We start from the raw sequence: 27014 nt of genomic DNA on the forward strand, positions 1-27014 counted from the left end.
AAACTGTCCAAAATACACTGAGCCTCCACCCTACAGAACACATCAAAATCATTCGAACAATCAATTGTTCAGCCCTAAGTGGACTAATAATCATGCTTGGTCTTCATACCAAAAGCATGAATATTCAAAGCAATCATACTGCATACCTGTCTCATGTGGGTGGTTCACTGATGTATTGACGTCACTGTGCAGCTGCACACACTGTCATAAAGAGGTACAGCCACTCTCAAAAATTAAAGCTTTTTAAATTGTGCATGATTGGATATAGCATGGAAGCTTCCATGCTTTGCTTGCATTTCACGATAGAGCCAGAGACTGGTCTTTCTTTAATGTGCGCCTGGGTTAAGGATCCAGAGGATGGCTTTTAATATCAAGAGGTCCCCAAAACAACTATACTCAGTCCATACGCTTCTCAACAACCAAAAATAAAAATATCAGCTCCTAAAACACAAACGGTCATATAGAATTGAGGGCACCAAAGGGAGTCCATTAAAATGGCTCTTTCTGGGGTAGTCCAAAGTTGTGTTTCATATGCGGTATCAAAGGTATTAGGAAAACATGGGACATATTTATACTATAAAAGTTTTGACGCACATTCGGTGCAAACTGGGCACCATATTTAAACTTTGAATCCCGAGCCCGCAGATGTCAAAATTCCTCTGTGTGCGTAATTTTTGGGATGTGGGAAACTGCAGTGCGTCAATGACATGCAAGGTAGGCGTTCCCGCCCAAAAAATGACTTTAAGGCCTGTGCGCCTTATTTATACTCCTGCATTATTTTGACACACAGGAGGGAGTGGGCCTTAAAAAACTGCACACAGCCTGATGAGCGCCGTTTTTTAACGCCTGGGTGATGGCAGGCGTTAAGGGACCTGTGGGCTCACTTCCATGGTCTCTGACCATGGAAAGAGTCCAGAGGTGCCCTTCCCAGCCACCCCCGCCCACCCCTGGAGGACACCCATGGATGGAGGGACCCATCCCAGGTAAGTACAGGTAAGTTGAGGTAAGTATTTTATTTTATTTTTTTAAGTGGCATGGGGGGCCTAATTTGCCCCCCCCCCCACATGCCACTGTGCCCAATGACCATGCCCAGGGCATAGGAGTCCCCTGGGCATGGCCATTGGGCAAGGGGGGCATGACTCCTGTCTTTGCTAAGACAGGAGTCATTTCAATGGGGGTTGTGTGAAAAAAGTGGCGCAAGTCCGGTTTGAAGCATGATTTTTGCCTCAGACCTGACTTGCATCATTTTTTTATGCACAACCCCCATTTTCCCCTACGCCAGTGCTGTCTGGTTTGAGTAATTTTTTTTTTTACTCTGAGCAGTCCGTAGCACCGGCTAACGTCATTCCTTAAATAAGGCACCCGCATGGGGCATAGGAGTGGCGTTAGCCAGCGGTAACATTTTTGATGCAAACCAGCGCCGACACTGGTTTGCGGCAAAAAGTATAAATATGGGCCCATGTTCCTAAACAAGTACCCACATCAGTGTTTTGCTGCAAGACTGAACAGAATACCTCTCCTCCTATACTGTATTGTAAGGTGGAATAACCTGAAAGGAAAGACTGCAAACTCTCAACCCAAAACTGCAGGACTGCGCTCCAAAACAAGGCAATTTTCTGAGAAGAGGAAGTTACTGATTCTGGGTGCGGTACGACAACAACCACAGGAAACATCTTTAGTGCACTGGAAGGGTGAGTGTGTGCTAGAGGGGACGGGAGCAGAACAGCACAGGAAGCATTTCTGCATGTGTGCTGAACTGTGGGATGCGGGTTTTCCTCAAGAGGCCCACAATGAAGAGGGAGCAATGCAAGCAGCATCTTGCCAGTTTAAAATGAAAGCCTTCACAAATCATCTAATAGCTTAGAAAACATTACATATCGGCATTATCCACGCAGTACTAATTTGCATTCTGGGATTTCTATTAGCATGCAAAGAGGGTTCCTTTCACTAAGTATTAGCGCAGCATGAAAAAACAAGGCTGTCAACAAGTGTGGTGAGGGGAGTGGAACAGGGGAATGCAATACCGAGAAATGGTAGTTGGGATGGGACTGCAACAATAAAAATAAAAAAAAGAGTTTGCCCTAACAATAGATGAAGAATGCAAGTGAAAGGAAACTGTAGTTGAGTAGTGCTCCTCTATGAAAAAACTGAAGTGATGTATCGCTGCGTTAACCACTTAGGCAGCAGAAAAGAAGAGAGACACTGGACTAAACCAATGATAAGCAGCAGGCAAGAACAAAGTCCTTTATTCAATACAACAGGTCTTCCAGACAGCGCATGCGTGCTTCCTAGGCTCAACCTAAAAATTGCAGACATGACTGTGAATAAGAGCATCTCGTACTATGACAGGATTCACCTAATGGCCTGGGGAGACTGAAACCCAGAGCAGAGAGCAGCAGGAGCTGCTTTGTTACAACCATATCAGACACCAGGATACGCATAAACTAAGGGCGCTTGACCCGCAACACAGAATCCACCTAAGAACAAGAGATATAGGCAGTCAGCAAAAGCCTATTTAGGAACTTCATTCAAGTCATCCAAGTCATCCAATACTAGAAAAGTGAGAAAAACCCCAGGAAGTAAAGGAACAAAGCCATTAGACCAGCCTTTCGCTCATCAACCAGTCCACAAGGGCTTAAAGCTCTTATTAAAGAGGGCACACAGTAAATTAGATAATACTGAATCAACATTTTTGGCAAAAATTAGAGAAGTTAAATAGCGTATTACTCTGACTGAAGAATCAACTAACCATTTTATGGGGTAAACAGAATTTCTCTACGGTGGGCTGCTTAGCTTCAAATGGGAACCTAAACTGCATTGACCCTCCCAAACAAATGTTTACTGTGGATACAGTGAACATAAGTACCAACACTAAGGAGAATATCAAGGAATCTGCCAGAGTAGAGGGTAGAAATAATATGCCTGTACAGTGAGAATCACAGCAAGTAATTGTGCCCAATAGCCAGTGGGAAAACTGGGCATTAGTATAAGGTGAGCAGTCATCAATAAAGCTGATTTTATGGAGAAAAATAATAGGGAGAATAAAAAATAAATAACAATATGTACGGAATGGAGTCAGAGCTCAGGGAAATCCTACTTGTTTTTCATAAGCTTAGTCTAGATCCTGGCAAAAAGATGGGTAAAACATGGGGTGGTTTGGTCATAATTGTACCAAAGCCAGACAAGAGCTTAAACACACCCTACAAATCCACCTCAGAAACAGAGAAGAGATACTTGAGTAATACCTTAATTATAAACAAGTACTAGAGAAAAGGAAATCTAGGATGAGAGAAAAGACGTGGGAAGAATTGGAGTGAGCAGCCTTTCTGAGAAATATTACTTTGTTTTGGAAAACTATAAATTAGCCTTTTTTGAGATACACAAATCCCCCCGAAATTGTTCTGCATGTCCAAACTGATGATTGGCTTATTCACAATGGTAGGATTTTTAACCCTGATAACTTGACTCTTGCTACCTTAAAGACAGAAGTAATTGAGCTCAGCCCACTTTTTTTGAAAAGTATTACATTAGGTGAAGTAGGAGCTGCCGTGGAACTATAAGTGAAACAGAAGGCACCTAGCCCAGATGGGGTCGCTGTAGATACCTTTAAATCATATATTGATGTGCGGGGCTCCATTCTAATGCAAGTATACAAGGCTGCCTCAATGGTTTGATTTTAAGATCTCAGACGGAAAGTATAATAATCACCATCTTCAAAAAAGGTAATAGGGGGGGGTGCCAAACGCCATAGACCTATTTCCCTCTTGGATTCCTCAGTGAAACCTTTAGGAAGGAGATTTGGTGTACAGATAATCAAGTGCTTACAGAGACACGACTAGGCTTTAGAACTGAAGTAGGGACCCTGGAGCAGTGTAATGATCTCCATTTATTAGTGAGTAATGTCAGAAATGGGGTCTTTGGTTGGCAGTCAGGTTACTCCCTGTCCAAGCAAGGACCCTCACTCTAGTCAGGGTAAGTTACATACAATCCAAATTATCCTGTGCCCACCCTCTGGTAGCTTGGCACTGAGCAGTCAGGCATAATCTAGAAGGCAATGTGTAAAGTATTTGTGCAATAAATCATAAAATAACACCACCTAGCCCCACAAACATACACCACACAGTGTTTAGAAAAATATGTACTATTTATCTGGATAAATGCAGGTCAAAACGATTAAAATGCAATATAAAGGGGGTGATTCTGACCCCGGCGGTTCCTTACCGCCGGGGCCAGGGTCGGCAGGAGCACCGCCAACAGGCTGGCGGTGCCCCGCAGGGCATTCTGACCGCGGCGGTTTTGCCGCAGTCAGAAGTGGAAAACCGGCGGTCTCCCGCCGGTTTTCCGCTGCCCTGGGAATCCCCCATGGGGGATTCTGACAGCCCATACCGCCATCCTGTTCCTGGCGGTTCTCCCGCCAGGAACAGGATGGCGGTATGGGTTGTCGTGGGGCCCCTGGGGGCCCCTGCAGTGCCCATGCCAATGGCATGGGCACTGCAGGGGCCCCCGTAAGAGGGCCCCACTTTGTATTTCAGTGTCTGCATTGCAGACACTGAAATACGCGACGGGTGCCACTGCACCCGTCGCACATTCCCACTCCGCCGGCTCAATTCTGAGCCGGCGTCCTAGTGGGAAGGGTTTTTGCACTGGGCTGGCGGGCGGCCTTTTGGCGGTCGCCCGCCAGCCCAGTGCAAAAGCCAAAATACCCTCAGCGGTCTTGCGACCGCGGAGCGGTATTTTGGAGGGGGGAAGTCTGGTGGGCGGCCTCCGCCGCCCGCCAGACTTAGAATGACCCCCAAAGTGTCTTAAGTCTTTTTAAAAGCAAACTGTCAACATTAGGGCACTGCGCGCTCTACGGGCGACTGGAATGCAAAAACCCAGCACTTATGAGATAACGTAATTCATGCATTATGTTGATATGCTGTTGGTTAACCTTTTGTATTGCAGAGTTTAATCCTGAAGACTTATATTCAAGGTGCTTGTAAATAGTGTCCATTTGCAATGTATTGCTGCAGGCTTTCAGAGTGTGTCAGGGTGTGGTCCCTTTCCAGGGCCTTCTAGAAGCTTTCTCTGCAGCATGACTGGGTGTGGTTTGTGGGCTGGGCCAGACTCTATATAAGGGAGCCAGCCCAGCTCCTCGTGCTCACTATTCAGAGGTCCCGGTGCAGAGCAGCAGCAATTTCCTGAGCTCCTGTTCTGGAGGCCTACCTTGATCTGCCAGGTCTTTGCCCTTCATCAGGGCGGTAAGACGGAGGTCGGGCTGGGCCCCTGATCCCGTTTTCAAAGGCATTCGAGTTTTTGGGCCTAGTTTTCATGTTGGCAGATTTTTCCTTGTGCGTGTGAATGTGCTTGTGGTTTCTGGCATTTACATGTTGATATTCGAATCGGCAAGACGTGCAATTCATTCCGTGCATTTAACTCTTGATACTCATTGTGCGCTACCATTTCTTGGCATTTACATGGTGGCATTCGAATTGGCAAGATGCGCGATTCATTCCGTGCATTTAACTCTTGATACTCATTGTGCGCTACCATTTCTTGGCATTTGCATGATGGCATTCGAATCGGCAAGACGCGCGATTCATTCCTTGCATTAAAACTTTGATAATCATTGTGCGCAACCATTTCTTGGCATTTACATGGTGGCATTCGAATCGGCAAGACGCGGAATTCATTCCTTGCATTTAAACCTTGACAATCATTGTGCGCGACTATTTCTTGGCATTTACATGGTGGTATTAGAATCGGCAAGATGCGCAATTCATTCCTTGCATTTAAACCTTGATAATAATTGTGCGCGACCATTTCTTGGCATTTACATATCCTTGTTGAAATCGGCAGTGTGTGCGATTCATTTCCCGCATTTAAAACTAGGTGTTAAAATTCAAGATAAACATTATATGTGCATATTAAGTCCTTAATGCAATTCCTATTGTGTTCCAGGAAATGTTCAGATTACTTTTTGTCCTCATTTAAAAAGACCATGTTTGTTCTGAAAACATAATTCTAGAAGGTTCTTATATTCCTAGACAATGTGTAACATTTCATGAAAAGTTTAATTGAGAAGTAGTATTAATCATTCTTGATTCCTTCCCAGGTACCCAGACGTCTTGAGGCCTAGTTATTAGTTCTTTCTTAAGTTATCCATGCTTACAGTATGACAATGCTTAGAATCATAATCTAGTGAAAATCAATATTATATAATCTTGATATTGTGTGGTTTAACCTTTTGCTTCCTACAGGTCTCCTTCCCAGCTGTTCCCATCCTAATCCCCCTATCCCCTGGTTGGACTCTCTCAGGCTCTGTGATTTTATCTATCGGAGTCTTGGAGCTGTCTAGTGGTGGACATGTTGGGAACGTGCGCAGACCCAGAGGATCTGGTCTCCCTGACACAAACAAAGTCTCCTTCAAGCACAAAGTACCTGGTTCACGTGAAAAATCTCTGCATAGAACAGCAGAGGAGGAGATGTGTGGAAACAAAGGCGCGTGCGTCGATTTCCCGAGCCGCACACGGTGATGCGTCGTTTAGTTTTCACGCAGGGACGGCTGTATGTTGATTTCCGGTGCTCGGTTGTGGATCCTCTTCGGGTTGCTGGGTTTTCGGATGCCCTGGGGACGATGCATGGATTTCTTGAGTTGGGAGGAGTAAGTCACAGGAGCTGTGTCGATCCGGTGGGCATTGCATCAAATTTTCTACTGCACAGCAGGCGCTGCGTCGATTCCTCCCTGGAAGTCGGGCTGCATCGTTCCAGCTTGCTGTGCGTCAATCCAGTGGGCCATGCGTCGAATTTCTGGTCGCTACGCTGGTGCTGTGTCCATCTTCTCGCTGCGATGGCAGGCTGCGTAATTCCGGTTTGGCGTGCGGTACAGTTTTCACTGCGGTGGAAGCTGTGCGTCGTTTCTGGGAGGCTATGCGTCAAATTTCACCACACAAGGAGTTCTTCTTGTAGAGATGAAGTCTTTTTGGTCCTGAGACTTCAGGGAACAGGAGGCAAGCTCTATCCAAGACCTTGGAGAGTGCTTCTTCACCACAGCCAGAGAGCAGCAAGGCAGCAGGGCAACAGCAAGGCAGCAGTCCTTCACAGAAAGCAGACAGGTGAGTCCTTTGGGCAGCCAGGCAGCCGTTCTTGCAGGATGCAGGTTCTGGTTCAAGTTTCTTCTCCAGGAAGTGTCTGAGTTGGTAGAGGCAGGGGCCCTGTTTATATACCAAAATGTACCTTTGAAGAGGGGGAGACTTCAAAGAGTGGCTTACAAGTGCACCAGGTCACCTTTCAGTTTAATCCTGTGTTCCAGGGTCCCATTAGGGGGTGTGGCAGTCCTTTGTGTGAGAGCAGGGCCTCTACCCTCCCAGCCCAGAAGACCTATTCAAAATGCCGATGTATGCAAGTGAGGCTGAGTATCCTGTATTTGTGGTGTGTCTGAGTGAATGCACAAGAAGCTGTCAACGAAACCCAGCCAGACGTGGATTGTAAGGCACAGAAAGATTTAAGTGCAGAGAAGTGCTCACTTTCTAAAAGTGGCATTTCTAAAATATTAATATTAAATCCAACTTCATCAGTCAGCAGGATTTTGTATCACCATTCTGTCCATACTAAATATGACCTTCCTATTCCTTTCAGATCAGCAGCTACCACTCAAGCAATGTATGAGGGCAGTCCCAATGTTAGCCAATGAAGGGACCAGGCCTCACAGCAGTGTAAAAACAAATTTAGGAGTTTTACACTACCAGGACATGTAAACCACATAGGTACATGTCCTGCCTTTTGTCTACACAACACCCTGCCCTATGGGTTACCTAGGGCATACCTTAGGGGTGTCTTATATGTAGAAAAAAGGGGGTGTTAGGCTTGGCAAGTACTTTTAAATGCCAAGTCGAATTGGCAGTGAAACTGCACACACAGGCCTTGCAATTGCAGGCCTGAGACAAGGTTAAGGGGCTACTTAAGTGGGTGACATAATCAATGCTGCAGGCCCACTAGTAGCATTTAATCTATAGGCCCTGGGCACACATAGTACACTCTACTAGGGACTTATAAGTTAATTAAATAGTCCAATTGGGTATGATCCAATGTTACCATGTTTAAAGGGAGAGGACATATCCATTTTAGCTTTGGTTAGCAGTGGTAAAGTGCACAGAGTCTTAAAACCAGCAAAAACAGTATCAAAAAAGTGGAGGGAGGCAGGCAAAAAGTTAGGGGTGACCACCCGAAGGCTGTCACGTCTAACAAGTAAATATACAATTTCTTAAAGAGGCCACCTTTTCCTGTGCTTCATGGATCTTAGTAGTGCCTTCAATCTTGTTAATCATGCTAAAATGTGGAAAGTATTAATTGAACTGGGCACGCCTGCAGACATGGTTACTTTGTTAGCACAGCTGTATGGTCTTCTTACAGCAAGGGTATGTTACAGGACAAATGGAGAATGTACGACCGGCCTTAGGATAGGGAGCGGCATTTGTCAGAGGTGCGTTTTTGCACTAATTCTCTTTTCATTATACATTAATGGGATGGATGCGCACCTATAGCAATTGTCTGCTGATACACTGAAAGTTGGTAACCGCTCAGTCCCAGTCCTCTTGTACACAGATGACATGGTCTTGTTATCACGGACCAATAAAGGTCTCCAGCAGTCGATTGAGGCCTTTATAGAATTTATGGAGGGAAGGGACGTGTGCCCAAATTTGGATAAGACTTTTGTAATGACCTGTGGTTTCGACAAGGCTAAGAAGAGAATTTACAGAGCAAAAGGCCAAAAACTTGAAGAGGTGAATAGCTTCACCTACCGACTTGGGTCAACACTTTTCTAATTCAGGTTTTTGGAACCAACAATTGGAAATTATGAAATCGAAATTCATAAGATCTACAGAGACCATTTTACGGTTCTCATCCAAAATAGGTAGCAAGCCTGTAAATAGGATGTAAAAAATCTATAAAAGTAAAACAATTAGTAGTGTTTCATATGGCTCTGCCCTATGGGGATTAGCAAACATCCAACGGTTGCAAGTAATGGACAATATATTTTTGTGTAGATTACTTGCTCTGCTTGGTTCCACATCATTATGTATTGTACACAAGGAACTGCTACTTCCTCTTGTCGAAGACATAATTCATACAAGGGCACTGTTAACCTGGCATAGAATTTGGTCTAAAACAGGGACAAGGTTTACTAAAGATGTTATAAGAGATTGTTTAGCCCTCGAGCATAGACACAGAATTACATTGTGTGGTCATTTGAAGACGTTGTTGAAAGGTGAGGATTTAAATGCTGACTTGGATGACCCTCTTAGCATACTTTATTATAGTAAAAAAATTGTTGGAGATGCTATTGATGGACCACAGGGAGGCTGAAAGGGAAGCATGAGAATGTATGAAATTCACCGTTGTATGTTACATGATTGACCTTTATGATAATGCTGTCCCTCACTATTCGTCAACTGTCACTAAAGTGCAAGATATGTTTTATTTATCTAGACTGCATTTTAGGACCTTGCACCATCTAGTAGCATTTCCAACAATGGGGAAATGGTCGAAGCGTTTGTTGCATTGTCTCTGTGATGGTAAACCTGTACAATTTACTCAGCACTTTATCCTTTTTTGTAACATTTATCAGGACATAACACATTATCACAACCACCACATATCAAGTTTCTTTTTTCTTAACATATGCATGTGAAGACTTGACTGCAGATGCAAAATTGGGTCTTCTGCAATTCCAAAGCCTTCCCACTGCCTCAAAGCACCAACAGATAGGTCCAGGTTTTATCCATATGAGGTACAAACCTTGTTATTTCAACTAAGAAAAGATTTGACACATTTGAACAAATTATGACTACAAAGATAATCAACTTAGTTACACTTTTGGGAAAAGGAAATCGCTTGAGTAGAAAGGATACTTACTGAGGCCACATTTACAAAATCATCATCTGATAGTGTTTCTAGCATCTCAGAGACAGATGTTCTGATCAGCTTCAGTGTCAATCCACTCACGCTTCCACTCCTTATAAAAAAGAAGATAACATTATTCCATAAGTAATGTCAAGAAGTCTTAAACAATTGGATGTCGCACGATTACAAATTAAATTAGGAAACACTACATGCATGGCTATTTTGCAACCACCTCAGTTAATGTCTAATGTCTGGTAAACAACCCATAGATCTGCATACAGGAAAATGCAGTTCACATAAGAATGTGAATCTCACTATTGTTCACTCTTAGCACTGACCTCTCCTGAAAAGCACATTCTCAGCTTTGATGAAAATCATTTTTAGTTTTCAAGGCAATCATGTCTTGGTAATGATGCTACATGACATAATTTGCAACTACTAGGGCATTATTAACATGTTTGCTTCTGTAAACAAATTGTATTTGGATTTACTATATAATATTTGAAAGACTATTGCATTGCAGTTTTTCACCAAAGTGAAAGAAGAAAAAAAACTTGATTATTTGGTTGTAGTTTTAAAGTAGTTATTACTATTTTGCAAACAAATAGTTGTTGCTTGAAACTGAAGATTTCTAAGGTGTTAGGGTGTTTAGCTGAATTCCATAACTTGAGATCTTGAATGAAGGTGGAAGATAAATCATTATTTACTTGATCTCCTCCCTGCTGAGTGGATAATGTGTGGCATTAAATGAAATAAAAATTAAAAAGGGGTCCTTGTAAGTAAATGTGTCCAAGTATTTTAAGCAGCAACGGACACAGCTTGCGTGTCTGTTTAAGTACTTCTAGAGTATTTGGAACTTGTAGACAGTCATGATGACTCAATTTAGAGTAACCCCTCTGATTTTGTAAATGTACGTCTAAATAGCTTCTTGTGGACTGAATTCATTCAAGCATAAAATGCTTCAGTTAATACATAGGATTCTTCGTACATACTCATGGCGCTACAATGAAATCTATCATCTTCTGTACCTAATTCTTACATTTTGCTGATTTCTTAATTAAATATAACAAAGAGCTAATTTTGAATTTGAATGACATCAAAAGGAGGGAGAAGAACAATTAGTTTGAAAAGTGTGTCTTAAAAAGCAAGGAATAAATAGGACATACTGAGAAGAAAAGATAAACTGGTGAAGATTGAGGAGTGCAGAAAGTGACAAATTGAACATGGAAAAAAGTATCACATTCTGCTATTGGTACTGTAGCAGTACACATTTTTCTTTTAGCAAAATGTATATTGGGGTTGATAAACAGGAGAATCAATGTGGATGCAGGACACATTTTGTGAGTCTGTGTATGGAAAGAAAGTGAGGTAATACATCTGTGATATAGAAAATGGAGAAGACAAGTGAACAATTTTATGATAAGGCTTGAGGAGTGTAGTACTATCAGCATGATTTAAAAATAATTTTGCTAGTGCTCAGGTTTCCTTGGTTGAGAAAGATGATTATGAGAATATTATAAAGAAATATGATTTCTTCAGAAAAGAAAAAGGAGTGTTCACAAAATTCATGTATGGGATTTAACTAAAAATGATACAGTGCAAATAAGACATTCTATGAGAAGGGTTGTGATATTAGTGAGAGATGAAGTGAGATTTAAACTGGAGGAGATAGATAAGCAGGAGATAAATTAAGAGTTGCCCATATGGTGGTGACCATCCTTAATTGTGACCATAACTTGTAAAACGCTTGATAGCCTGGGGTTTGGCCTTATTAAACTAATATTTGTCTTGCCTTTTGGAGTGAGACATTCTGTGACGGTTTATTGAAAATGACTGAGATCACCTGTTCTACATATTTGTGTTGCTATATATAGTTTTAATTGTGTTGGGCAAACAATGTTCATTTTGTTTGCATTTGTAGTTGGATTGAGCAAGGAAATTTCATAGCTGGTTCAAGCAACAGTTATGGAGTATATGGGGATGGAATGGTAACTTATATAAGGGGGTTAATTCTGTAGATGTGGCTAATCAGACCTTGCTAATTGTTGGTGATTTTTGTGTGCTTCATGAAGCAATGATGTTATTGCTTAACCTTGATTTGTACCACCACTAGTTTCTTCCCTTCTAAGAAATATGAATGCTTGCTCTTTGATGCGATCTAATGCAATAACTCAAAAATTATATGCATTTCTAATATAACCATCTAAATGTAATCTTCTATGCATTCAAAGCATTTTAAAATGTGTCAGTTGCTGAAATTGAAACTATGATGCAAATGCTTAGTATGCAGTACATGTTACATATGAAGTAACATGTAACAAATTAGGAATATTTAAAGTATGTTTATAACTAATTACTGACTGGATTAATCATGGAGGCCATATATGCCTAGTTCTGAGGAGAGTCCTGTAATACTGAATATAACGATATCTAGTTTCTCGTGTGAATTTAAGTTACAATAGAGGCATTTGTACCATTACATTAATACAGTAATGGGGTAAGTGCTTTGGAAGTGTCTGTTAATCAATGTGTTGAAAATTGGACTGTTCTATGAATAGGTAAACAACCCTGATAATGCAATACATATCTAGCTTGTCTTTAAAGCCTGTGACAATTAACTGGAAGCCTTGGCTGTTTGTTATCTTTCAATATTGTAAAGAGTGAATTGCCATGGATATAATGACCTCTCCTACTTCTGTGTCTGTCATAAGGGGGAAGCGTGTGTAATTACTTTCTCCTTTGCTTATTTTCAGTTGGAGCTAAGTATATTTGATTTAGTTGCATACAGAGTCTCTGAGCCTGACACATTTCAAGACCATGGACATCAGATAATTGAGCAAAATAATATTTTTCTTACAATTAAAACCAATCACAGCACTAGGTGAGGGCTGATATTGATATCCATATTGATAATTCTTATGTAGCCGATGAATGCTGAAAACCATCTTGGCACTAAGGGGGTCATTATGATTTGGCAGACAGAAAAGCCTGTCACCGAAGTCCCAATGAGTAGGTTGCCACCAGTGCAGCCACCTCCCAGTCGGCCCCATTATTAGTTTCCCGCTGGGTCAACGGGAAATGGCCTGCGGCATTGTCTCTGGCTCGTAATAAGGCCGGCGGCAATGCTGTAGTGTGTAAGGTGCACCAGTACCCATCGCAAAACTCACTGTCTGCAAATCAGAGAGTGAACTTTGCAACAGGGCTTGCCAGGGGGACACTGCACCCTGTCTCTACCAGCCTTTTCATGGCGGGGTTACCGCCATGAAAGCGCTGATGGAGAGGGGGGGTCGTAATCCCCAGGGCGGTGCTGTTTGCAGTGCTGGCGGTCTGACCTCAGCACTACCGCTGCAGTCATTATGGGCAGTCGGACTGCCAAATTGGCGGCGGTCTGACCATCACCGTGAACCTGGCTGTCATGAGACCACCAAGGTCGTAATAAGGCCCTATGTTTGCAGACACAGAGAAAGAAGCAGGATGATTGACTGTGTTACCAGCAGGCAACCTATATTTATTTATAAGGAATAAGAAAACAGCCATGTTTTAAGAAGCTTCCTAAAACTGAGATGGTTAGACTGACTTCTAAGTTCAAAGAGTAACTTATTCCACAGTTGAGGGATAAGATGAAGAAAACTCCTGCTTTCCCAGCACCTTCTTCTGAATTTGGTGATGCTACAGTCTTGGAATGTGCTGAACACAGGGTTCTCCTGGGAATATACCAGGTAAGATGTCTTAGGTTGGACCTTTGCCATGTAATGATTTATGTGCTATACATAAGGCTTAAAAAACTGTTCTTCTCCTTACAGGAAGCCAGTGTAGCTCATGCAATGCCGCAGATACTGACTCAAACTTAGAAACTTTCTTTAAAAGTTGTGCTGCTGCAAATTGCACACTCTGAAGTTTTATTAGGGAGCGCTGTTGAATATCTAGATAAATGGCACTGTAATAATCTTATCTTGATAGAATTAATGTACTAACAACTGATTTTTGCAGATCATTTGGTATGAAAGTAAGAACTTCTTTTAGAACCTGAAGCAAACACTAACAGAAAGAAGAGAGTTTAATGAACCTGTGCATTAAATTAAAGACTAGCATCAAATAATATCCCCAGTTTTCTGACCAAAGGTACTGGAGAAGAAAGAGTGACAAGCAATTGTGGCCACCAAGATTGATTCTAAAATGTAGTATCATTACCAAGAAATAGCAGCTCAGTTTTATCAGAGTTCAGCATGAGACTGCTGTTATTCATCCGACCTAAATTAGCAGCTAAGCAATTATTAAAAGAGTGTGCAGTCTCATCAACATCATTCAAATTTGACACAAGGAGTTGTGTGTCCTCAGCGTAGGCCACCGGAATGAAGCCAAAGGGGAAAATCAACACAGTCAGTGCAGCCATAAAAATATTAAAGTGTGGGACTTAATGAAGAGCCTTGGGAAACACCACACAGTAGCGAAAAAGATTTGTATATAACATCTCCCAGGACAAATGCTTGCTCTCTATCAGAGACAAAAGAACAAAATAGTTCAAGGGCCAATCCTTAGATTCTAATTGTCGTCAAAGAGTCCAACAAAATCACATAATCTATAGTATTGAAGGCTGCTGATAGATCCAGCAGCATCATCCCCGCCTTTCGACCTTTATCAAGACTGTTTCTCAGCTCATCAGTTGCTACTATAAAGGCTGACTCAGTACTATAATGTGGTCTAAATCCAAATTGTGCTCAATCTAAGGAAGGTATTTAGAAAGTGAGCTGTTCATATGTTTCTCAAATATATTCGCCGGGAAACGTACTCGTGATATAGGTCTATGAGATGTGTCACAATTCTGTCAAAATGCATTCAAGTCTTGGTTTTAGAGAACATGAAGACTAATTGACATGCATGATTTTGACATTTTATTCTGTCTCACTGTGGGAGTTTTTCAAATTACAGGATAGCACAGCTGTTCTAAATATTGTGAAGGTAGTAGTTTGGAAAAAAGGGGACTGCAAATGAGAGGAAAAATAGAATCATGCTTGTGTGCCTAATTAATGTAAAGCAAAGACCGAAGGGGGCTTGTGTTAGACTTGAGTATTAATTTGTCTATAAAGAAGATTTAAGGCTTCATTTAGAGTTAGGCAGATGAGGCTACTTTGTCTCAAATCCAACAGATATCCTGTCTGCCGTATTACAAATGCATTATGTCCATTGGGCATAGTAACGCAGCAGACAACATATCTGTCATGTTTGCGACGCAGTAACCCATCTGCCAAACTCTAAATCAGGCCCTAAATTGCAATACTAATGAATGTGGCTTTTGTGAAGTTTGAGAAAGAATGAGACACATATTATTAAGTGATTCCAGTCCACTTAGCATTATTTCCTGGACATAGTTGAACGAAACTTAATTTGTTTCATTTTGAAGTATATAGGTATTTCGGTCCAAATTTGATTTATTTATATTCAGTCCCAATTGAATTACATGGCAGAGGAATACCAAATACAGCAATAAGCCTTAGGGTCTAGTGTAGGTCTTTTCAGTAGTAGGATCATAGAAGCCTTCTTCGAATCCATGGGGAAGTTATCAGAATCCATTATAGAATTCAGTAGCACAGTTAAGGGAGGAACAACTATTCCTGCAAGTTCCTGGACTATAATTGGAGAACATGGATCCATTGATGCTTCTGACTTTGTTTGGGCTACAAGCTCCATAACCTTGACTTTTGTAAGTGGAGGAAATTCAACAAAGGAATAATTCCTCTGTATTGTGGTGACATCTGAACATGAGGAGCAGTTTCTGCCACTAATGTTTAGTTTAAAATATATATCCTCCACTTTGTTTTTGAAGAAATCACCTATCAACAGGTAATTATAGGAACAGTGGGTGTCTGTTTCTGTCCCTTGCATTTTGTTTTTAAATTAATTCTTTTACAAATATTGCATACATAATGAGATATCAGATGGCTTGGGGAAGAATGTTTATTTTAAATCTATCATGATTTTGTTAATGTGGGTCTTGTGCTAGAATGCTTGTAGATCGCAGCATTTGTAATGCAAATAGTATTAAAGAATCACTGGCAACATAAATGTTGCAACCACATTCCTATGATGAGTGTGTCATCAAATGCATGCTATGATGTTCGAGAGGAATGACAAGCTGAACTATGACACATCAACTGATTACAGTCTCTCAAGTCTGCTGAAAATATAATTCTATATGCAGCATAGGGGTCTTCAAGGATATAAAGGTGTTTAAATCTATTGCTTGAAATGGTGCATACATGGCATAGAAATCAAACAGCAACCTACTTCACAACACAAAATGGATTTTGATGTCTAACAAAACAAGTGGCATAAGGTGAGAATGTTGGCATGTCAAATTATTTAACTGACTGTATTTACTCATGATCCTTTTTCTCTTTACTAAACACATACTGACTATAATAATGAAGTTATAAACAAGGCTATAATGTTTCCATTTGAAGCTGAGATGGCTCACCTTCTACGGTTTGCATACTTATTTAGACTCCTAGGATTATAAAGTAAAGCTCTTTGATACTGCACAATGCTGAATCTATCTTGAAAGTTACAAAATGTACAACTTGCTTATGATTGTCACAGAGAGATACAAATTTCTACCATGCCCAGTGACCCTCTTATAAATGCGGTCCATGTACAATTTCTTCATTCTGAGTTTCACCCATGAAAAATATCCCTAAATATAGTATCAGATTTTCAGCACTTACACGTCCACCAATATCAGCATGTCTTTGGGTGATGCAGCTCCTTGAATATACCTAAAATAAAAGTGAAAAGAGCATGCAGTTAAGCAGCGCTATCTGAAAGCATGAACAAAGTAGAAGTCGAAATATACAATACAATTTTCACAATTCACTATACTTTATGCAATTGTAGATGGGAACTCTGTTTCCCATTTATGACCTTATGTGGATGTGGTACCTTTCAAATATGTTGCCATCGGTGGATAATAGAGAGACTAAGATAAGCAATTTATACATCATAGTTCCAATTTATTCAATCATAGCTGGTTGACATAACGATTGCATATTTTCGCCACGTCCAATAACCAACTACCTTCTCTATAAATCATGTCAAGAGCAAGGTTCTGTGTAGTTCATGATGCTTATACTTCAAATAATTCATAGAGTTTCCCTCTTTCCCTTCAGCCATAGCTGAGTGCAGTTTTCTATAGCGTGTGTTAGGGGTGGAGAGGAAGCAAGCAGAAAATAAACACAGTATAAATGATTAAATAATAACCGTCTTAGAAATATTAGTGATGCGTTGTTCCTGGAGAACAACCAATAACTTAGGGAGGGAACAGAAGTGGTGATAAAAACACAAATTAGGAGTGTCTTTGAAACATTTAGTTGTTTGTGCATCTGCAAAAATGGGAAGGGGCAAGTTGGCAGATAAAAAAGCAGCAATGAAACAAAAAGATTAGACATATTGTTAGAGCAAGGAGTGGATTCTAATAATGGAAATATGTCAATAACATACACAAAAGGAAAATTGAAATATCTTCCTAGTCAACCCATTGGGGTAGGACTAGCATGGCTTAACTATTTAGATATAATTTAACTTAATTCATTTAATATTTAGTTTCCTTGGTGTGTATTGAATAGGCCAGATTGCCACAACACAAAACAAAAGGAATGTTAGCAAATCTGAAATAAGAAAATCTGTCTTGAAAAGAGACAGGTCTGTTGTTAAAGTATGTCAGTAATTTTGTTATTGAGAATCTGAAAGTGACTGCTTATGTTCTATAATGGAAATGCTGCGCCCCTGAGCATGCTCTTCAGAAGACTACTGGACCTTTGGAAGATAGAAGGACTGCACCATCTGTAGAACCCTGAAGGACTGGAGGTGCTTCTACGTGTTCCCAAGACAAAGAAGTGGACTCCAAGGGTCAGTGGACTGCCAGCCTGTTAAACTACATGGCTATAAAAAGCTGCAAAAAGCCCCACTTGCTGATGATCCTTTTAGGCCAGTTTCACTGGACCTTCCCTGGACGCTGCTGATGGCTTATGCTGGAGTCAGGCTTGACAGCCAAGTGCTGTCTTTGAGGGCCTGCGATTCATCACTGTATCAAAGGGTACTTCTCCTAACATCCTAAAAAACGAGATCATAAAAAACGTATTGCCTCCAATTTTCTCTAGAGGACCGTGACTAACCTGCTAAATGAATCCAACAAAGGTGTGCTGCAACTAGGCCAAATTTGCAGATTGCTCTGCTTCTGAGTTTTCAACACCTGCAAATTAATTTCAGTGTCTTGTGGCAGAGAGAGTTTTTTTGGCCTTAAAGAGCCCTGCTTGGCTATAGCATTCATCTTTGCTCCAATGAAGAAATCTGAGCTCCAAATAATTGATTAGGTCAGAAGGTAGAACGCTTCACTGGGAGAAGGTGCCAAAATTATATGGTGGGCAAGGGATCTTCTTTGGGCAAGAATTTTGAATTTCTTAAGCTCTGGCTTTCCTGACAAAAGTCAGTGGCTTCACAAGGACCTTGCCAATGTGCTCCAGTCAAGCACAACCACATGACTGTGATTGGGCTTAACAATTGTTGGTGCTATTTTTATTTAATATTTACAATTGTCATATCTTTGGATCACCTTATTGGATTTGTGTCATTTTGTTCATTACATTTTTCTTTATTTTTGTACATTGGAGAGGCATTTTAATGTTGTGATTTTTTACTTTTTAGTCGTTTTGCTACTTGTAAATTCTTTAAATATTTTGTTAAGTTAAGCCTTTCTGCTGTGTGCTATAGCAAACATAGTTTGCACCCATGTTTAAATTACTGAAACCATTGCTGGAACTAACAGAAACTATCCACCCTAACTAATAATCCACTTTCTCATGAATCACATTCACATGGATGATTTAAGAGTTTTTCCATCATGTGCACTTCAAAGCTTTAGATACACATAACAAAGCACATAAGATGTGCTACAATTTTGTCAAAATGCATTCAAGTCTTGGTTTTAGAGAACATGAAGACTAATTCACATGCATGATTTTGACATTTTATTCTGTCCCACTGCACGAGTTTTTCAAATTACAGGCTAGCTCAGCTAGACTAAATATTGTGAAGGTAGTAGTTTGGAAAAAACAGGACTGCAACTGAGAGGGAAAATAGAAACATGCTTGTGTGCCTAATTCATGTAAAGCAAAGACTGAAAGGAGCTTGTGTTAGACATAAGTATTAATTTCTCTATAAAGAAGATTCAAGGCCTCATCTGCAGTTTGGCGGATGAGGTTACTTTGTCACAAGCCCAACAGATATCCTGTCTGCCGTATTACAAATCCAGTATGTTCAATGGACATCGTAATACAGCAGACAACATATCTGTCATGTTTGTGACACAGTAACCCATCTGCCAAACTCTAAATTGGGCCCTAAATTGCAATACTAATGAATGTGGCTTATGTGAAGTTTGAGAAAGAATGGGACACATATTATTAAATGATTTCAGTCCATTTAGCATTATTTCCTGGATATAGGTGAAAGAAAATTAATTTATTTCATTTTGAAGTATATAGGTATTTCGGTCCAAATTGGAATTATTTATATTCAGACTCACTTGAATTACATGGCAGAGGAATATCAAATACAGCAATAAGCCACAAAAAGTCAATCGGTCAATCTTTGTGATGTGCCTTGCACGCTATGGTAAGATGTATTGCTGCATTGTTAGTAACTTTTGATCTGTTTTTGATAGAAACCATTTTTTATGTTAAAATCTACAGATCACGTTGAAGATGGTGGCATATGTGGCAAATCCATAAGTATGCAAAAGGTGCTGTGGCTGCAAAGTCATATAATTCAAGTGGACCTGTTTATATTACAGGAAATCAGTACAAGAAGAATTTCCTAAGAATTTTCTGAAGAATGTTTCTATCTTTTCCAATCAGTAAACCTGAAATTGTAGGACTTAATTAACAAAGGTAAGAGTATGTGTACTCATATCTATATTCACTTCTACAACTAGATGTAACTGTTCACTTTTTATCTGTTCAGCTTCTGTACAACGTGAGAAATATCCAACACTCTCATTTCTGGACGCAACTCGTTCAATATTTTTACCTATAAAATTCCCTTGTCTGCTCAGCCCCCCACTCTTGCTCTGTATGTTTCTGCTTGCTAAACCTTGGGCTTTTGTGCTATAAAACCTAAACTCAAATGCTTCTTACATCACTCTCATCTCTTTAATTTTTACATCAGTGTAATTTTTGTTATTTCTCTTTTACCCTTTGCTGTCTTTGAGTGCTGAGCGCAGTGATGGTTCTTGTTTCTGCTTCGAGACCGTTTCTCTTTTGAGGTCACGCATTACAGTGAAAGTAACAGCGTCATGCTGAGTGACTACCCCACTCCAGGCCATTATGCATTTGGTCTACGGTCCTTCACTCCTGACCTGCAAATCACTGATTTCATTTGTGTTGTTTTGATTAGCTCAAAGAAGCAAAAAATGTCGGCAACACTCAGAGTGTATTAGGCTGTCACACACAAAAGTCCAGGACAGGAAACGGTGTTTGTAATGACCTGAGGAGAGGTGGTCACCCCAGTGTGATCTCACCACTTCTACCTTGTTTCATATACCACATGATACATTGTAAGAGACCTGGTCTTGTTAAACACAAATTGTGCAGTGTGCACAATGAATAGCGTACAGTCCCTTACCAAGGTCTTCTCCGCACATCATACAAATCAATCTTGTTGAGACTTCTGCTTTTATCGACCCACGGGGATGCTACAAGGAAAGAACACTGTTTAATCAACATGTATGAATAAAGAAAATTACAAACAAAAAATCACCCCAGCAAAATGTAATGGAAGATGGGGGCAGCAAATCACATGAAATGTTGTTCACCACAGATTAAGATAGATTATAGCAAAAAAAGAAAATGACCTATGGACACATGTGAAAAGTCATACATTGTGCAATGTTCCTGCACCTATCTACTTGTTTACTGATTGGGAATTTGAATACACAATACTCTAAGAATTTCTCTCAACATTTCCAGTAAAATTTAGGGGCAGATTTATAAAAAGTGTTGCTGCACATAGTTAAGCACCACTTTTCTAATGCCCCTTAGCACCCCCCTAATGCCAGCATGGTAGCGCCGTATTTAAAATACGGACCACCATGACGGTGGTTAGGGTGTCATAATTTTTTACACTAGTCCAGCGCTTTTCAGGATTAGCATAAAATATGATGACGCTAATCCTGCAAAGCACCCAGAGGCCCATTGTAATCAATGGGAGCCTCTTTGTAACGCCTGCACCTAGCAGGCGTTAAAAATTGCTGATAACAATGGCGCAAAGGAATCTTCTAGAATCCTTTGCTCCATTTTGATGGCACCCCTAGTGCCGGAATGACCCCCTTGCATACATTATGCCTGGCGCAGGCATAATGTGGCAGAAGGTGTTACAAAGTGGGACAATGCTTTGTAAATATGGCATCATTTTTCCCCTTCCAATGCCACATTAGCGTAAAAAAATGTATGCTAATGTGGCGTTGGCACAGTGCAAGGCCAGAATACATCTGGCCCTCAGTGTTTTCACAGCAAAACTGTCATCTTACCGATAAGAACCTGTTTATAAAGATACTTCTTGAAATTATGCTCACATAAACTACAGTAGCTAACTGAAGAAAACAAACTGAATGGATTTCGAAAACATCACTGTGATGAAAATGAATAATTCACGAGATTCAAGAAGTTTCAAATAAAGTGCAAATCCGATCAATAACGTCCAACTCCTAAGTCACACAAAATGTGTTTAATTGCTATTGAACGTTATATTGATTCACAGCCATTGCATTAGCTACACTTAGCAGACATGCATACAATAGACGTGGTTTTGTGCCTTCTGCCCAGCCACAACTGTAAGAGCTGCCCCTTCAAGCTTAATCCATATAGAGGGTGCCTTCTAGGCCTACAGCTAAAAGTAAGATAATATGATAATGGGGTGAGGAAAAAAGCAGACAGATATTTACTGTCCCCGGAGGCATTTTTTTTATTTATTTTTATGGGGATAGCAGCTGAGATTTAGACTACATCATAATTATAATTGGCCACAGAAGAAATGTGAGTGGCACAATATATATTTACATATACTCTAGAAATTCATTGCAAAAAAGTCAAAGTGATTTTATATTTAAGCATGGTAATACCTTAGTTTTCGTTCAAAAGATACTCAGAAATCCACTGGGAAAAACAAAGAATAAAGTGACCTTATAGGTAGGTGAAACTGTCTATTAATAATACCATTTTAAACTCAAGAAACAACTGAAAAGTAACTATACCTTGCACATTTGCCATGCGCAGTGATATCATTAATTATATTATTTCGGATGTCATCTGTGATGTTATCAATGAACATGTGATGGGTGATGTCATATGTAACATCATAGTACATACAAAATGTGCAAGTTATAGTTACTTCAGTTAATTATAACTGGTGAATCTCAGAGTTTAGAATAGCATTTTCGAACTATAAAATCACTGTAACCTATGATTTGTTCAGTGAATTCCTAAGGTTTTTATTTTAATTGTAAAATATCACCATGCCTAACTGTAACATCACTTTAACCTTTGTTTCTTTTTCAATACATTTTTAGTTTTTTTTTTAACATGAATAAGATATTATCAATATGACTAACTAGCCCATTACTTGCAGCACACAGCCTTTGGACATACATGGTGGGGGGTTGGACATAGGGCCTGGCATGCGGCCAACATCCCCACTCCCACTGGCAAACAAGCCCCGGCCATGCTTGGCCTTTGACCATGCTCAGAGTGGACTTCGGTTAACTTTCGGTTCACTGCCCAGAACTAGTCCATGACAACTCCCGCTGAACATGGCTGCTCACTTCTGGGAGGTAACAAGTCAGTGTCCCTGGAGATGGGGTCCCATGGACACGCCACTCTTCAGACCACACTGTAAACTTTTACACATATTACAAAAAGGGGCTTCTGCTTGTATCTCCTTCAAGACAAGGTAATAGAGCTGTATTTGTAAAGATGATGCATATTTTCTAATACACATAGCTTGAGATCAACAATGGTTAGCATTGACCACTTGACACTACGTACTAATTGGGTCATTTTGTATTTGATACCTGTAGTATTTCAACATCTTTAGATGTAACTGTGTACCCTCAGGTATTCTGTTTCTGGTACCTTGTTTTGTTTTTAAATACAAGGCATTTGGGGTGTGCTTGAAAGGTCTCTGAAATTCTACGTTTGTTCGAATCCTATCCTTTTTGTCTCCCCAACTACAACCTATTATCCCATTTGCATAATGCAAAATGATGAGTCCCTGGGTCGAATGTGATGAGGACTCCCTGTGCCTCCAATTTTTCACAGATATTAACTGACCTTGGGTTGATTAGGGCACGCTAAAGGGTTGACGGCCTTCTGGAGGCCTGGGGACCACCATGTGCTACAGGGGCTTCAGGGGCTTAAATTATGGTTCTGTGTTAACCTGTGTGTGGCCTGCATTCAGCAGCCCATCACATTGCCACTTTGAAGTATGGAATATCAATACTCAGAGCACTGTAAATATATTGTATGTGTACAGGGTTACCACCGCTTGGCTTCAAGTGCACTTTTCCTGAAGGTGGGAGTTATGTTTGAATTTTCTTAAATGGTATTTACCAGCAGAAATGACTACTAAAAGGCATTTGCCACCCATAGAGCTTTGTAAATTATGGTATTTGAAAACTTTTAAATAGCTGTATTTGATGCACTTGAAGATGGACTAAAACAACCAAATCTGAAGCATACAATAGATGTATTTATTCATAAATAAGGTTATATAATGTTATCTACTCATTGGTTAATTAAGGCTGAGTGGGAAAGGTGGTTGGAAGTGGATTCTAACTGAAGAATGCTGTTGAACTCCTATTAGAGCAAACTGTCTCCCTAGCCTCAATCACACACTATTAACAAAAACGAGATTAAAGAGAGTTGACAATGACTGCCTATCACAACACAGCATGTAGGTGGGAATTACTCACACACATAGTTCCCATTTACTACTTGACTCCCTGGATGTCATAAAGTTCTCTCTGTATTTCTGGCAGGTGAGTGAGTTTCCTAACCCAGAATGAGGTTTTTTTTCCCCAAGAGACACCATGTTTTTGTGACGTAAAATGGTCTGGGAGAATTCCATGACCAGGTAGCATTTCTCAAAGGAATTGGACTAAATAATACCATAGTTAATGAGGTCAGGGGCACACGATTCATATGAAGAGATGAGGTTTCCTCCAGTTGTACTCAAGTCTTTAAGCAAGTCTTAACAACAGAGAATGAGGTTTTGCTTTACTTTCCTACTCAGTAAGAAGCAGTACAGCTTTCTTTGTTTTTCTTGAGTGTCTGGAGACTTATATGATAGGTACGTTACACTTATGAGAACCTCCTACACACATATGAGTCTTTAGTCACCTGCAGTGTCTCCAACGTGCTGTTAGAGATTGCTTTTGCAGCTTTCGTGTTTGAAAGGTTGCATCTTCTGGATGAAAAAGGAAACTTTAAGCTTCAGGAAGACACTTTTCTTTGCTACACTGGTAAAGAACAGCAAGGAATTTGAAGCAAGATGTCAGGCGGGCCCATCCTTTGCCAGTCAGTGCCCGGAAGAGGCTGGGCTGGGCCACACCCCTTGGTTTTTTTATTTTTCCCTGTGCTTTATAGGGGTGTAGTGAGAGCCTTTTGTCTTTCCTTTATTCCCTTTTCTAAGCATTGGGAAGCGTAAGGCGCGCACCAGTCCTGACCCTGCAGTTGTTAAATCTAAAACCTTAAAACTCAATAGAGTAACGCAAGTCCACTCAAACTGCGTTTCTAGAGAAATCGACAACTTAATTGAGGAAGTGGAATCTATTCTTAAGGAAAAGGAGGGTAACGCCTGTAAGAGACTGAAACCTGGGGCTCTACTTCCGTTTTTAACAACAGGCCCTAACATTTCTACCGATGCCCAGTCTTTGAAAACTTCTGCGCAAGTTCCTGCCTCATCTAGACAGTTGTGTTTGCTTAAATCTCCATCTCCACCTGGTTTAGTGGATAATTTGGATGCTTCTTTTCTTGATCCTATCCTTAGTGGCATCCCTTGTGTTAATCGGTTTTCCATTTTGGACCGCTCTGATTTGGTGGGTGATAAACAACCTTTGATTTCTTCACCTCTCATCACTTTCTGCGATCCTCCAGGAGAAGATGTGTTAACAATAGTCTCTAGTTTAAAACGAGAAGTTGGGGAGCTGAAGGGTCTACTGTTTGACGTTCTCAAACTTCTCAAAAAAACTGACTCATCTCCTCAGTGTACTTCGATTCCAGCGCCAGCACAATCTTCCTGTCCTCTGGATCCGGTTGCATTGCCAGTTATTCTTCATCGCTTGGGGATCTCAACAAGGGCCCTTCCAATAAGCCATTTCATGGGAAACATTTGGCCACTTCTGCAGTACATTCAACATCTTCTTTTTCTAACTATGACCAAATTGTGGCCCATTCCACTCATGTGTCTAATTCAAACTGTATCTATTTGTGCAATGTCCCTCCTCTCACATCTCATATCAGCGAAGATACTTCCTCTCTTATTAACAAGGTGTCATATTGGATCCGCCATTCCAGGGGCTGTGCCTCTATTATTCATTCTGATATTGTCTTTGCTCCTCGTGTCCGTAGCTGTCCCGGTGGACGAGACACCATTAAAATTAACCTTGTTAATTCTGAGTTAGTTAAGGGGCTTTTGCAGATGGAAGCCCGCAACATGTTAAGAACTGACTTGGATATATACTTTAGAGAATGTCTGCCTGTTACTGGCCATAAGATCTTACCCGCTCATTCTTTTAGGTCCAAGAAAAATCCTTGTAACGCTCCAGTTTCCGTCGCTATGTCTGGTTTGTTGTCTTTCCCTGTCGATGGGGCTGCTTTGGTCTACAATCCTAAATGTACTGATACTCGAGACCCCGTTTTTTCAGGGGACACATCTGACGTGGATTGACTACGCTCTTCTAATTCCTGTAAATCCAGTGTTCCACACGTGCTACCTCAAAGATCTTTAATCAGCGTAGGCGGTCCCATTTCAAGTGCTTCATTCTGTATTCCTACAGCTATTCCTAATCCATTTACGGACGTTGATTCTGGCACGCTTACTTGTAGCACTCCATCTTCTTCAGGGAATTTATTGTCCTGGAACGTGTCAGTTATCAAGAGCAAATTGCTTGACTCGGAGTGGGGGGCTTATGTTGAATTTTATTCCATCTGCATGTTTCAGGAAACTTGGGCAACGGATGGTGTGTATAGGCAAGGTTACTGTTCGTTTACAAAAAAGGCAATTCAATCCCCTAGGGGAAGGGCGGTCGGGGGCCTATGTACTTGGGTCAAGCTGTCTGAGATGGGTAGGGTAAAGGAAATTGCTGTTGACTCCTGTGACATTTTAGCCATAGAAATACAGCCAAGATCTGGTACCCCTGTGTTATGCATTAATATCTATAACCGACCAGGCCCTTCTAATCAACAGTCTGATACTATCCATCTTCTGCATAATTTTTTATCAGAATTTCATTCTAAATATCGTGTCATCATTGCAGGTGATCTTAATGTCCAAATTGAACTTGGCTCAGCCTTTGTTGAGTCCACTCAGGCTGAAGACGAAGTGTGGAATGTTTCCCTGCTTCAATCTCAATCTATGCCACTTATTCCTTCCCCTAGGGCGTCCCAGATAATAGACCTTGTCATTACATACAGCCTTCGTTTTGGAAATGGTCGATTTCCAAACGATAATCCTGCTAGGCCCACCTTTTTCGGAGGACACTATAGCAGTTTTTTGGATTACGATATCTTGGATTTACGAGTTTGGCATTTCATAACTAATGTATAGGTGGGTCTTCCCCGTACTAGTGATCATGCCCCCTTGCAAATTGCATACAATACAGCCCTGTTTGATCTGCCCACTGTTTTGGTTGATCTCAATGATTTGTTGGAACTGTCCACTAATAGGCGTGTTGTAAAGTGGCCCTCGTTTTTGAAATCCAACCTGTTGAATCACAAGCTTGGCGCTAAGGTGTCCTGTCACCAACTTTTTGAGGACTCCATTGTATTATCTCCTTCAGAAATGATGTCTTCCCATGTGGCTTTTTT

At 40.7% G+C, this 27014-nt stretch overlaps 1 protein-coding gene across 12 annotated transcripts in view; it reads right to left on the minus strand.

Moving 5' to 3' along the window:
• CACNA2D1 (calcium voltage-gated channel auxiliary subunit alpha2delta 1) overlaps positions 1-27014 on the minus strand; it is a 1459114-nt gene that overhangs the window by 509298 nt on the left and 922802 nt on the right. For all 12 annotated transcript variants that reach the window (XM_069228696.1, XM_069228697.1, XM_069228694.1 and 9 more), the window contains exons 8-10: positions 20557-20626; positions 16605-16655; positions 9895-9994 (exon numbers count right to left, since the gene is read on the minus strand). In XM_069228696.1, the coding sequence (XP_069084797.1) occupies positions 9895-9994; positions 16605-16655; positions 20557-20626 (221 nt within the window). The remainder of the gene's footprint in view (positions 1-9894; positions 9995-16604; positions 16656-20556; positions 20627-27014) is intronic.

The sequence above is a fragment of the Pleurodeles waltl genome, chromosome 4_1 (assembly GCF_031143425.1).
Source record: "Pleurodeles waltl isolate 20211129_DDA chromosome 4_1, aPleWal1.hap1.20221129, whole genome shotgun sequence".
Lineage (NCBI taxonomy): Eukaryota > Metazoa > Chordata > Amphibia > Caudata > Salamandridae > Pleurodeles > Pleurodeles waltl.